Source organism: Lagopus leucura, unplaced genomic scaffold (assembly GCF_019238085.1).
Source record: "Lagopus leucura isolate 7727_CA_CO unplaced genomic scaffold, USGS_WTPT01 Super-Scaffold_73, whole genome shotgun sequence".
Taxonomy (NCBI): domain Eukaryota; kingdom Metazoa; phylum Chordata; class Aves; order Galliformes; family Phasianidae; genus Lagopus; species Lagopus leucura.
In genome coordinates this window covers 36,205,636-36,218,525 of record NW_024962252.1, presented here as the reverse complement: position 1 = coordinate 36,218,525, position 12,890 = coordinate 36,205,636, and the positions used below count along the sequence as shown (strand labels likewise).

The window sequence follows — 12,890 nt, the reverse complement described above, 5'->3', positions numbered from 1 at the left end:
TTGATTAGTTTATGATTTGCTATAAGGTAGCAAGGTAACACGTTCATAGAATCACAGAATGTCCCAAGTTGGAAGAGATCCACAAGGACCACCAAGTGCAACTGTTGGCTCCACACAGCACTGCCCAAAACCAAACCCTGTGTCTAAGAGCACTGTCCCAGTGTTCCTTGCACTCAGGGTCATGCCCACCGCCCTGTGGTGAGGAACCTCTTCCTAACCCCACTGCCCCTCCTCTGACACAGCTCCATGCCGTTCCCTCGGGCCCTGTCGCTGTCACACAGAGCAGAGCTCAGCGCTGCCTCTCTGCTCTCTGTGAGGAGCTGCAGCCGCCATGAGGGCTCTACTCCGCTCCTCTGCTCTGGGCTGAGCAAACCCAGGAACTGCAGCCACCCCTCACATATCTTACATTGCTAGATCCTTCACCATCTTTACAGTTGTGCGAATTGCCATTTTCATTTTATTGCCCTATTAAGAGGCTAACATGGAATTGCACTGTTGAAGGTTAAGACTGGTGGCTGATGCTTGCACCTGGCCAAGTTTCAGCTGTGACTGTGAACCACATTGGTTCTTAAAACTCGGTTGAACCAAACTCTGAAGCTGTCTTAAGCCATAACCGTGTGCATTCCTCTTGGAAGCTTTCCCTCACACCACAGCTGTGCACGGTGCTGCGATCATGGCCACGTGGGGCCGGGCTCACCCAGCACCAGCCGCCTGAGCCAGCTTGTTCTGCACTGAGCTTTTGGAGGCACGTGGTCATCTCTGTCACTGTGGGAATAGTTAGGAAGACTGACAAAAGAAGTGGAGTGGTTATCTGCAGTAGCACATGAACTTTCACGTGGAAGGATATTTAAATTACTTTTTTTTTTTTATATTTACATGTCTGCATAAGTGAAATAGTGTATCGAAGATATTATTGTGTTGTGAAGTGGTGTAAATGTTATGAGAAAAAAATCCAAATAGACCTTCAGCTTGCACGCAGTGTTCTACTTATTCAAATGCACTTCCAAGATAGGCATCCTATCCTGTCAGTTAGCTGCTTTACAGACTGGTCTGGATTGATTTTCTTCAGTGATTAGGACTAAAATGACACAGTGGGACAAAGTGAGTTGGATCGCTTAGTAATCTGTGATGTAATTCTTATCTATTCAGCAAATATTTAAATTATATTGGAGATAAGGGCTCCTTCTGGAAAGCAGTTTACAGATTTAATAGCATCTGGGATATATTATCCTTTTTTTGTAGCTACTTAGCCTTACTGATGATCATAGGAAGTAGAAAGCAACTTTGACAAGGACAGAAAGAATATAATTTGAGATACTGGTTGATGCTTGGACATTACTTTGATATACACATTTTGCGACATCATATGAAGCACAGGACGTGTGTTACCCTTCGGAAATAAACGACATTTAATCCTGAATACTCAATTTCCTCTGCAGTAGTAATATTTCACAATAAGTTACAGGTGAAGGGTGACAAGTTTGTGATTAATAATTACAGCTTATTTTCATGCAAACGTGATTATTAAAGACTTAGAGAAATGAAGGGAGCTCGAGATCTAAGTCTTTCTTTCTGTTTTGTCATAAGCAGTGAAAATGGATTGTAAATAATGTGCTTTTCTAAAATTTTATTTTTTTCTTTTTGCAGGGGTTTTGTGTATGACAGTCGAAATAATTTACAGATGCGAGGTTTGGTTGTATTGCTTATTTCCAAAGCTGCTGGACCCAGCAAAGCAGAGCTCTCTTTCCAGCACAACATGGTCAGTGGGATTTATTCCAGGTACGTGGTAACTTTCTTCAGCTAGATATGCACAAATGCATTTGATTGGCAATGTCATGGTGATTTCAGAGCATCCTACTGGCCTGCTCAGCTGTTAAGGAAAAAATCAATACTTGCCTAATTATAAATCCTTATTCCACAGGATTATTATAAGCTTTCCACGGTGAAAAGCATTTCCTGCCAGTTGTGTAGCTCGTATAATATCCGTGCCTAAATCTTAATTGGCGTTTCTTGGTACAGTTAAATCAAAAAGATTTGAATTAAGTTAGGTATTTGAAAGTTTACGTTAAGAGGTACTCAGAATCAAATATGTACATACATAAATTGAGTGGAATTTTTCTGAGTTACTCAGATGTAATTTAGGTACACCTACTTACTAGAAATGTCAGAGTCAGATTGACAGTTGTGTGGAATACCAGTTTGTTTCACTGAGCAAATCATTTTTATTGCAGCCACTTTGAAGGATATTTTCCCCTGACACTATAGTGTAGAATAAAGTTCCTTACCTCCCACATGTGAGCTGAATTACTGAGCCTGTCACTAAGGTACCTCAGGGCCTCACTGATATAATCAGGTTTCATCCAGTTCCTAAATATCTTTTTAAGTATTTGAAGTAAATTATTTGATACTAGTAACAACAGTAATTAGAAATAGTGGTTGGTTTTTTTGTGTGTGTTTGACAGTTAACTGTTCCTCTGAAATAATAAGTGATGTTAAAAAGTTCTGGTTGAAAAACTGTAAAATTAAAATTTTTGAAGTCCTTTTGAAGACTTGAGTGTCAATGGGTGAGAAAACTCTTGTATTTTCAGCCAATTCTGCTTCTGGCCTCTGTAGGATATTAAAGGAAGATACACAAACTTAGTGACAGGTTTGTATCCTATACACAAGGGCACAAATAGCATTTCAAAACTGAAAAGACCAAAACAAATAACATCCTTAAAATACATATAAAATCTTAAAGCAACAGAATAAAGAAGGAAAATAAACATGAATAGGTAAGGACAGAAATAACATTAAGTAAGAAAAAAGAACAGATATAGGAGGCTTGTTAAGGAGGGGCTGTGATGCCCCTTTAGCTATTTAATTCCGTTCTTGTTTGGTTTTGTCCTTAATGTCCCCTTAGGGTTGTAATGTTTTTATATTTATATGCAAATGATGCTGCATGAGAGCATAATTCTATTTAGTTAATTATAATACAGAAAGTATTTTAGTTGATTTTGGAAGTAAATGATTTTGGAAGTTTTCATTAAGTGTGTCTCATAAAAGGAGAGAAAAAGCATTATGTTTTCATAACCAACTTTTTGAGTATGATGATTCTGACTGTGGAGGTAACTAGTGAGCATTTCAAGCTGCCACTGGGAAGATGACTATTGGAATTATTCAGTGAGGAGCAAATAAGACCTTGAATTAATAATGAGCCAGTTGGTGTAAATGGACATCGTTGGAGCCATGCCAGTTCAACCAGCTGAAAATCTAGCCTAATAATCTAAGTTTGAGCAAGTCAATAGCCATTATAATACCTAGATTAGAGTTACCAAGGTATTCCAGAAATGAAACAGCTTTGAATACGTCCGCACTGGTTCACTTAAGGTTCATTACTGTCTGTGAGAGTGATAACTATGGAATCATTAATTTGAGTGAATTTTCAGTGGCAATTGAAATCTGTATTGTGGAGCAGATACAAGCAAACTGATGCATACTAGCAGAATGGCAGTGCTTTATTTCATTTTGTGTCATAGTGAGCCAGGTATTGCCTTCCACTGAAGTCACTTGGCGCTTTATCTTTGACTTGGAACTCTTCTTTTATTTTTCTCCCTCTTTTTAATGATTTTGTGGCTGTGTACTTTTCCAAATGCACTCTTCAATGCCTGTCTTTTTTCTCATTTTGATTTCTGTACAAAGAGAAAGAGGAGTTCTGTACAAAGAGCAAAGAGAAGTGGCAGCTCGTAAAATCATGAACTTAAAGGGCTTTTGCGATTGTTTTATGTATTACAAATAATGTTTTATAAACTGCTTTCTCTTGAATAAGTACCAAAGGACATTTTCCCTTAGTACATCCTTGTCTGCTGTCTTGGTTACAGTGTAGTTATATATGGTGTGTGTATTAGAATTGTATAGCAAAGGCAAAGTATATTCCTCAGTGATATGCAGTGAAGAAATGTGCTTGATCCTTTAATGCTTATATACTGCTCCAGCTTTCAAAGTCTTTTTTTGAAATTGATTCCTACAGAGTTTCATCTCAGCTGTAAACTGTGCAGCTCTTTCTGTTACTATGCCATATAATTACTTCAACTTTACATATAATATTTTGCTGGAAATATTATTTCTGGCACTGTAACCAGCATCTTCGTTGTCTGGTACTCACATGTTGTGAACAATGCATTGTAGACTATTAGCTGGGATATAGCTTGCTTGATTTTAGGGTATTTGGTAGGGGTTAATTGCATTTCTGAAATCTGAGCATGAGTTAAGTTCAAGTACTTGTCAGTGATTGCAGCAGTCCAGTGTTTTTTTTTTCCTACTGTATATGTTGGAGTCAGCTCTTGTGCTCTCTTGAAATCCTCTGTCCCACAGTGGGTAGCTAGGTTACGTCAGTCTGTTGTATCTGGTTGTATCACATCTGTTGTATCACAAAAAAAAAAAGACCTTTCATTTTGTGATGAGACATGTTCTGCATAACCTTTTTTCCCTATTTGATATCTTGAATCACAGTATAAACGAAGAATGCAGTATCCATAATTAAAATTTAAGGACACTAAATTTGGAACTGCCAGCTTTTTCTTTATCCTGTTCTCCCAATCTCTAGATGTGTCAGTGACCCAAATGCATAAAAATAGATCAGCTAGCTACTTAACTTGCATCTGTTTTTACTGGTACACAATGGAACAAAACTGATGCCTGCTACTAGAGAGCAACTTTTTTTTCCAGAGTAATGAGGACTACAATTTAGGTAGTTAAAGAAGCAGAGTTGGTGTAGTGATATGATGCTGCCTGTGGCCGGCACTGCTTCCCTCTTGGCACTTTGTCATTTGCAGATGTGAACTGTCCACATTCAGCTAGGGGAGAATTACAAGCCATTGTGCACAGGGATATCATAGTAACTGGTGGTTACCTTATGAGTCATGCAGAAGATAAACAGGAAAGTGTTACAAGTGTCTGCTTGGCGTGCTTTTCTCTGTACTGCCACCTCCCTGTCAGGCTGCCAGCAACCTAATTTCATTGCCGTTGGCGGGGAAAGGAACCTGACATTACCTCCAGCTCAGCACCAGTGCTCCCAAAAGAGGATGCAGAAAAGGAATGGCAACATGATAAACAGCCCTATTTCACCTGCTGGACAGATTTCCTAAAATTAAAGCTTCCTGCAGGTCTCTTACCATTGGGTAAATATTTCCATGGCTACAGAACCATGGTAAATGCTATGATGAAGAGCAGCACTCAACAAGTTATGCAAGCAGTGTCATGTAAGGATTGATGTCATTGCCCATACTTAAGCAAAGCGTCATCCTTTATTCAACTGAACCTTGTTCGTGTTCTTTCTCTGCTGAAGAGAACACAGAACACACATTTACATTTAGATGGAATCTAGCTAATTATAATGATAAAATAGTATCAGAGAACACCTTAGATGTGATGCTGCAGCCAAGAGCTCCATAAGAGTTTGAGACCCGTTTCCAAACTTGTGATTATGTTAGAGACAGACACTGCTCTCTGTTGCCTTCTTTCAGAGCAAATCTTGCTTGGACAGTTATGTATGCAGCTTGCTTATGTATGCAGTCTTTGCTGCTGAAGGTTTTTAATAGATGTTCCAGGATCATATGGCTTCTGAACACCTATAGCTTTCTGCTTCATAGCTGGAGCTAGAATTCAACAACTAAATTACAACTGAAGATACCAAGATGGGCTTGGGCTCTCTCACTGTGTACCCAAAGGGGTATCTTCTGCTGTTGATGTCTGGCACTGGCAGACACCATTGGCTGGAACTGAGGAATCTTCTTGGCTTTATACTGTGTCACAAATTCCTCATGTAGCCTCTATATTGCAGCTGAAAGTGTAAGTGATGCCAAAGAGCTAACTTGTGCCATTTCTTCAGGCACCAATATCCTTGGCTCTACTATAGCAAGCTATTTTCTTCTCTTTCATGTTTTCACTCTTTCTTTTTTTCTTCTTCTTTTAGTGCCAGTTTCAGGAGTACCTTCTAGCACTGATACCCATTGCCTCAGCTCTGCAGATTCCTTTGGACACTTGTCAAAGGTTTTTTCTAGCTGTTGGGTTTTTGGTATGTTTTCAGCCAAGTCTACCTATGTGTTCACAAGGTCAGATCCTATGGACACTGAGAAAGTAAAGAGACTCTTGTCAAACTCAGCAAGTGTGTGTGTAGAATGGATCACAGAAAGTTCTATTTTACCAAAGAACTGGGAAGTGAATCACTACAGGTTTCTGGATTAGTACTTTCACTGCTAGGCTCTGCCCTGCCTGTTCTCCCTCAGAATTATGCATCTGGCCTTTAAAAGCTCCAGGAATTCATTTCTTGCAAGGCGAACATGCTTTCTTACATGCTTTTACTGCCTAAACTTTTCTCTGAATCCTTTCTGCTGCTTGAAATAGTGGCAGTGAAACTGTAGTGACAGTCAGCGTGAACATGTACTGCTTTTCCTGAGTGTTTCAGCAATGATTTTTGGAACCAGTACTGTTGCTGCTTCCAACAAAAACCTATGAAGTGGCAGTTAACAGCAGATACTAGTTCTTGTTATGGTGTTGAGTCCTTCACTCACCAGGTTCCTGTACAAATTCTTACTAAGTTCCCCAGATACCATTTTTCTTTTATCTTTTTCTGTTTTTGGACACAGCACATGCAAACACATCACACTATCTGATTTTACATGTTCTTTGTCACCACAGATATCTCAAGTCATCTTGTCCTCACCATCTCTAATGGAAAACTGATTTGCAACCTAAAGGTCTCTAGGAATTACCAAGTCTTGACCAGAATATTCGTCCACTGGTTGTTCTTTCTCTCGAAGTTTCTCCAGTTTCGTTAAGTTAGGGCTTCTACTGCTTTGTCCCTTTGCAGTTCTATGAAGTTTACTCCTGGCTTTTCTTTGCTAGATATGAAAACAGAAAAACTTTCCATACCCACGTTTTCCACGTTAGTGGCATGGGCCAATCCCAGGCTGATTATGAGAACACAAGTGTAAAGTTATCATCAGTCTTAGTGACTTCTGATGGGTATCCCTGAGTCTTAGTGGAGATATAAGGAATCTCTTGTCAGTTCACCATCTGCAGCTTTGTCTGTTTTTTTCTATAAAACCAATGCCATGACAGACATAAGAAGTGATGCTGTGCTTGTTGGAGCAGTCTTTAACAGCCGTGTGCATGAGAGGCAATCAGGCTGCCTCCAGGGAATTGGTGCTATGTGAATGATGGTGTTACTTGGACTCTTTCAGACTACACAGGTAAATGAGAACTAGCATAGTCCAAGATGTAGTGGTTGTAGGCTTACGACTGTTTATTTCTGAGAGCTATGTTCTGCACAGATTTATACAGGTGGACATTGGTTTGTTGACCCCTGTCCTGGACTGCTGTTGAATTGGGATTTTATGGTTGAGGGAAAACCAAAATGGCAATACTCTTCTTTGGGTAATTAGCATCATAGCATTTGAGGTGTGAGCACATCTTCTCTGAAGACTGAGGAAAATAAAATGTGTTCCAGTTGGAGTGATCAACAGAATATCTGTTATGCTTGAATATGCACCTTGGGCTCTGCATTCCCTGGGGACTTTGATTATTGGCAAATAGCCTTTGTCCTGTCTTGAGTGCAACTAAACTCAGAGTTGTGACTCAGAGGGCTCTCGCATCTCTCAAGTGAAGTAGTGACTACAATAGCAAAGGGCTACTTCTGGTTTAGGAAAATGTAACAATTACTCTGGCTGAAGGACATCTTCTGCTGTCTTTAAGATTTGTACCTCTCATGAGTAGACTTTTGCTAGCAAATTCTTTCTACTCTAGATGAGTTTAAAAGTCACATTGTTGTTTGGTTTTTTAAAATTTATTTTAAAATAATTATTTAAATGTGTTCCATCTGAGATATGGATGCCTATACGTAAATCTATAATGACTTTAGCAATAGTCCTATACTAAGAAATCAGATGGACTCACTTTAAAAGGAGGAAAATACAAGTCTGTTACAAAAGCTCTCCATTAATAAGCAATGGCAAGCATTAGTAAATTTTGGTGAAGATGAGATCAGTTGTATTGTTACAATATAAGTATCATTTAGAGGTTTCCTTGATCTGTTTGTCACAAGATTGTGAAAAAGCCTTCTTTCTACCTTGTCCAGATGAGCTTTTATCTTCATAGTCAAAACAGGGGAGATTTATCTGTGAACAAATTCTGTTAGACATTTATTGCAAAAGACAAAGCTTGGATGAAATAAAATCAAAGAATCACCATTAAAATGATACTTCAGTACCTACAAAAATGTAGAGTATAAGAGCATGACTTTTCACCTCTCCTTCAGACTTTTTGCTTCTCTCAGTTTTTCTGAACTATATTGTATATTAAAATGAAAGATTGCCTTTCACTGTTTCTTACTTCTGTGTTTGGAAGTAAGTGAATGATGGTTAGTTGTATTTTGAACTTCTTTCACCTGGAGAGTACATACAGAATTGTAAGAAGGTTTTGGTTTTTTTCATTGCTTCTTGTCTATCAGTAGTGGAAAACAAAACCAGATTTACCCTGACCTGATGCAATGTATTCGGAGTGGCCAAGAAGTGGAGTTTGGAAGACCTTATACTGCATTTCTCCTGTCCTCATGAATGGTGTAAATCACTCATAACACATTTAAAGAAAATAAAAAGCAAGTAATGAGAAAGATGTTGCAAGATCAAAAGTGTGTGTAGCAATGCAAAACTCTAAGAAGGTAGAGCTTTTTTTTCTTTTGTCTGGTCTAAGTAGGCAGACTGAAAGTTTTATTGCAGAATGGCTGTTGCACTTTAAATTCATACCGCCTTATTGCTTTCAAGCCCTGGGTCTCAGCTGCAGATATTGCAGAGATTAATCTTATTAATGGAACGACTAATTGGTGTTTGACTTCTAATTATAGCAACAATAGGCCTTAACAATCAATCCTCACCTTTACTGGGACACATTAGGACTCTTTATCATAAAAAATATTTCCTTTGGGTGTTACTCATTCCTATCTTCTGCAAAGCTGGCTTCCAGTGAAGGTGCAGTATCCTGACTACCATGTTTTTGAAGCTTAGCTAATTAGCTGGTAGGGAAAATGCATGGTCCTAAAATATTCAGTATCTAAGTATTTAAGGAACACGAGGCTCTTGACAAAATTACTTCTTTGGAAGATAAAGGAGAAAAGCATCTCAAAATATAAGTAGCGATGTCTTTTATAATCTTTAAGAAATGTACAGTTTTGTTTCCCAAACCTTGGAAAACCTCTTAGCTTTTAGTTAGAAGAAATCTAAGTGATTGTTTTAAATTATTCTGTTTAGTTTTTGCTCTACAGGATGAACCCTGTGAGATTCTTCATCTCATTTACAAGATGAATCTCAGGAGATGAAAAGCACATACAACTTGATTACATATTCCTATTGATCATCTTCTACACACAACAATAAGAATCAACTCCAAATACAAATTTAACAATATTACTAATTCATTACAAGCAATACTTTTCTTCATTAACTTTTTATTGTTTTCAGCATACATAGCATGTGCAAATACAGCAATTTTGTGTTGAATAAGAAAAGGTCCTCTCTGCACACCATAGAATAAATCAGAATACTCTGCAGTAAAGCTAATCCAAGACTATGGAGGAATATGGACTTTAAACTTGTTCAAAATAAATCTATTTAGCACCAGATAACAGAGCAAGGTAAACTCAATATGAACACTACAAGTGATTTTCATATTCACAGTAGAGAGGGGTTACCTTGGAGAACATACAGTGCTGCCTGCTGTCTGTCTTTCCAGTCCACTCTGTTTCTGGGTCTTCCTCCTCCTACTGCTTGTGAAGTGAGTACTGGACTGCAAGAATCGCTTGCAGTGTGCCAAACTGCACCGACGAAAAACAAACTGCAGTGAGTCAGTGGTGCCTATGGGAACAAGTTCTGCTTCATTCTAGTGGGAGATCTTAAAAAAAGCATAGGTGACCTGTTGATAGGAAGACCTGGCACAGCCTTCCTGCAGAAATGGCATCCCCATGTACCAGTCCACTTCACAATTCTGTTTAAGAACTTTCATGCTTTCTTAATAAATAAGTTATGTGAAGAGAAACTTCTGTCATGTGAGTGCGACTCCATGTTGTGATGACAGCACTGCAAAGCTGCCCTAAGATGGCAGCTGCTTGTCACTCACAACTACTAGTGTGATGCCAGTGTGACCAGTTGTATCGCAGCAAAGTTTTGAAGTAACTTATGTTTATAATTAATTTGTCCTGCAGTCTCAGAATGTCTCTTATGCTTTCCCATATGCTAAAATAACAGCTCTCCTTTTCTCATGCCCAAGCCATTAACTTCTCCCTTTTCTAATTTTACAGTGCAATTGCAAAGTTTCAATACTAACTTCCACAGTACTCAGAAAATTGGAAAGTTAAACATTACAAAAGTTGCTGTACCAATTAATTTGTTTTCTTATATGTCTCAATCAACACACTGATATAATGTAACTGAAGGTATTGCAAAGCATTCCAACTGATGGTGTGGAATTGAGGGAAGATGCTCATATCCCACAAGTTTAATGTAAAGTATGCATGGGTCTTTGCTGTGTTTGGCTATGTATGAGGAATATGCTGTTTCTCTTGTGGTAACCTGTTGTCTTGGGACGGAGTTTAAGTACGAGTGAGCCTGATTATTAACAAATGATGCTGTCTCAGAAAAGGTAGCCTTTCCTACTTCGTTTCCTTCTACTTGAAATAATGGGTTGTTTTAGAGCCTGGATTCATGTTATATATGAAGTAAATGAATCTTTCTGATCCTTTAATGTTATCTGGTTTTAAACTTGTGGTAGATTTTCATGTGGAGTTTGACAGCTCTGAGAAGCTTCTAAATCAAAGCATATTGTGGTGGATGTCAACTTTGTTTTGTAGGGGAAGATACATCTGAATGTTCTATCTTTTGACTAGAAATTAACAATTTCTCCAAAATACAAAGTTTCTTTGCACTGTAAGTTTCTTTATTGAATAACTGCTAAGGCCAGTATAAACAGGACATTTCTGCTAGACGAAGCGTGGTTGCTTGTATTGTATTCCAATATAAAAGCAGATTATTGAGTACATACAGAGAGCAGGAACATGAAGAAAACTCAAGGAAAAAGAAGTTACCAGTTATTGTAGTACTGTAGCTCAGGTTGTTCAAGGCCTTAAAAGATTTTCTCTATCTCGCCATGTCACCAGAAAAAAACAAGAAGAGAGGCAAGTGCAGAGTGTCTAAATGTAGGTGGATTTTGTGTTTGGTTATGTTTGTTTCGTGTTTTGTTTCGTGTTTTGTTTTGTTTTTTTCTTTTTGAAGATGGGAAGAAAGGATTTTAAGTTAAATTCTTGAAGAGACTGTGAAATAAGGAGGTCCTTAATTCAGAGACTTACTTTTTTCTTCAGTGGGTGATGGATAGGCAGAAACAGCTTGTTTGACTGACTCCCTCTTAAGTAGACATTGGTCATATTTACTTCTGTGCATTATTTCAATGCATCTTGAGATCATCATTTGGTAGATATTCATCTTCACAAGCGAGGTGGTTTGTATTTGATGTAAGATATATTCGATAAGAGAAAATACTGAGAAATGATTGCAAAGATTAATGTGATGGAAAAGATTCATTAATAAAAAATGAACTATCTTTGCAGAAACTTAAGGTGATTCTTCAGTAGATCAAAATAGAAAATATGAGTCCTTGTTATGTTGTACCTTCATTATTAGAATAAGAGGAAAGTTAAAGTATTATGTAATACAAGATTTTAGGATTGTGTGGATTGCAAGACTAGCAAGCCAGAATTTAAAGATAGTGATTGCATTCTGAGTTTAAGTTGCTAGAAATGTGATAGCACAATGATTAGTGATTTTACAAGAGAAATAGGGAGTTAGAAAAATAAGGATAGAGATTTCATGACTGCATTTTAATGATGTTGCATGAGAAGGTGGTAAGGCAGTCAAAAAAGAAATCAGAAAGGCAAATGATGTTTTTTTCCTAAGTCTTGCAGCAGTTGAAAAGTTCTGATTGGCACTGATGGTATGATTATGGAGCATATTCAGTGCAATGAGATTCTGGGAGAGCTTGACTGCCAAAACCTGGAAGTGTATTATAGTATTGGCAGTTGGAGTTTTTAATTTTTCTAAAGACTGACCAAACTTCGGTAAATTTTTGTGGAAAGAGAAGAAGTAGCCAAGGAAATTATGCGTCTAGTATTTCCAGAGAAGGAGGAAAACTTGAGTTTCAGATATTGTACAATATTGTACATAATTACTGTGTTTCATCAAAACAGCGTTCTGTGGAAAGCTTACTTCAGACTTGTGGCTGAAATTTCATTCTGGCTTCTGAAACTATGCACCAAAACCAACATAAAAAGTTCGTGTAATTTCATGTGCTGTTTCAGTCAACTACCTGAATGTTATCAGGATTGTGGTAGTAGCTGCAAGCAATAGTAGGGCCTGTTTTGTGGACTCAGAGAGGAATTTTGCAGAAGATTTGCTCTTGGAGATGTTTCATTAACATATAGCTCTCTCTCCAGCAGTACTTCCTTGGGGTCAGTGTTCTTGGAATTAATTGATAATTTTTGAATACCACATTAAAATGTATACATTGAATTGTTTGGGGATGGAAAGACCAAAGAATGGAAGAATGAGATTTTCAGATTTGTTATGAACTGATGTAAATGAGGTAAAAATAGATGGAAATTGTGCCAGTGGGATAATGGGAAGTAATTTTGCTCATCAAAAGACACATTTTCATAGTCTTGTCTTATACTTTGTTTGCATAAAATATATACTCCTCCTCCTACTAAAAGTTTGCAGATATCAGTAGTGCCAAATGCTTGTGCTGTACTGATGTGGTCCCAGAAGCAGCAGTCATTGCCTTACTCTCGAAGGTTTATTATCATTTCCCTG

General features: G+C 37.9%; 1 protein-coding gene across 1 annotated transcript in view; it reads left to right on the top strand.

The window, feature by feature from the left end:
- The window catches only part of PDSS2 (decaprenyl diphosphate synthase subunit 2), a 113,029-nt gene that overhangs the window by 46,134 nt on the left and 54,005 nt on the right, over nt 1-12,890 (top strand). The window contains exon 2 of the mRNA XM_042880355.1: nt 1,648-1,779. Within this exon, the coding sequence (XP_042736289.1) occupies nt 1,648-1,779 (132 nt within the window). The remainder of the gene's footprint in view (nt 1-1,647; nt 1,780-12,890) is intronic.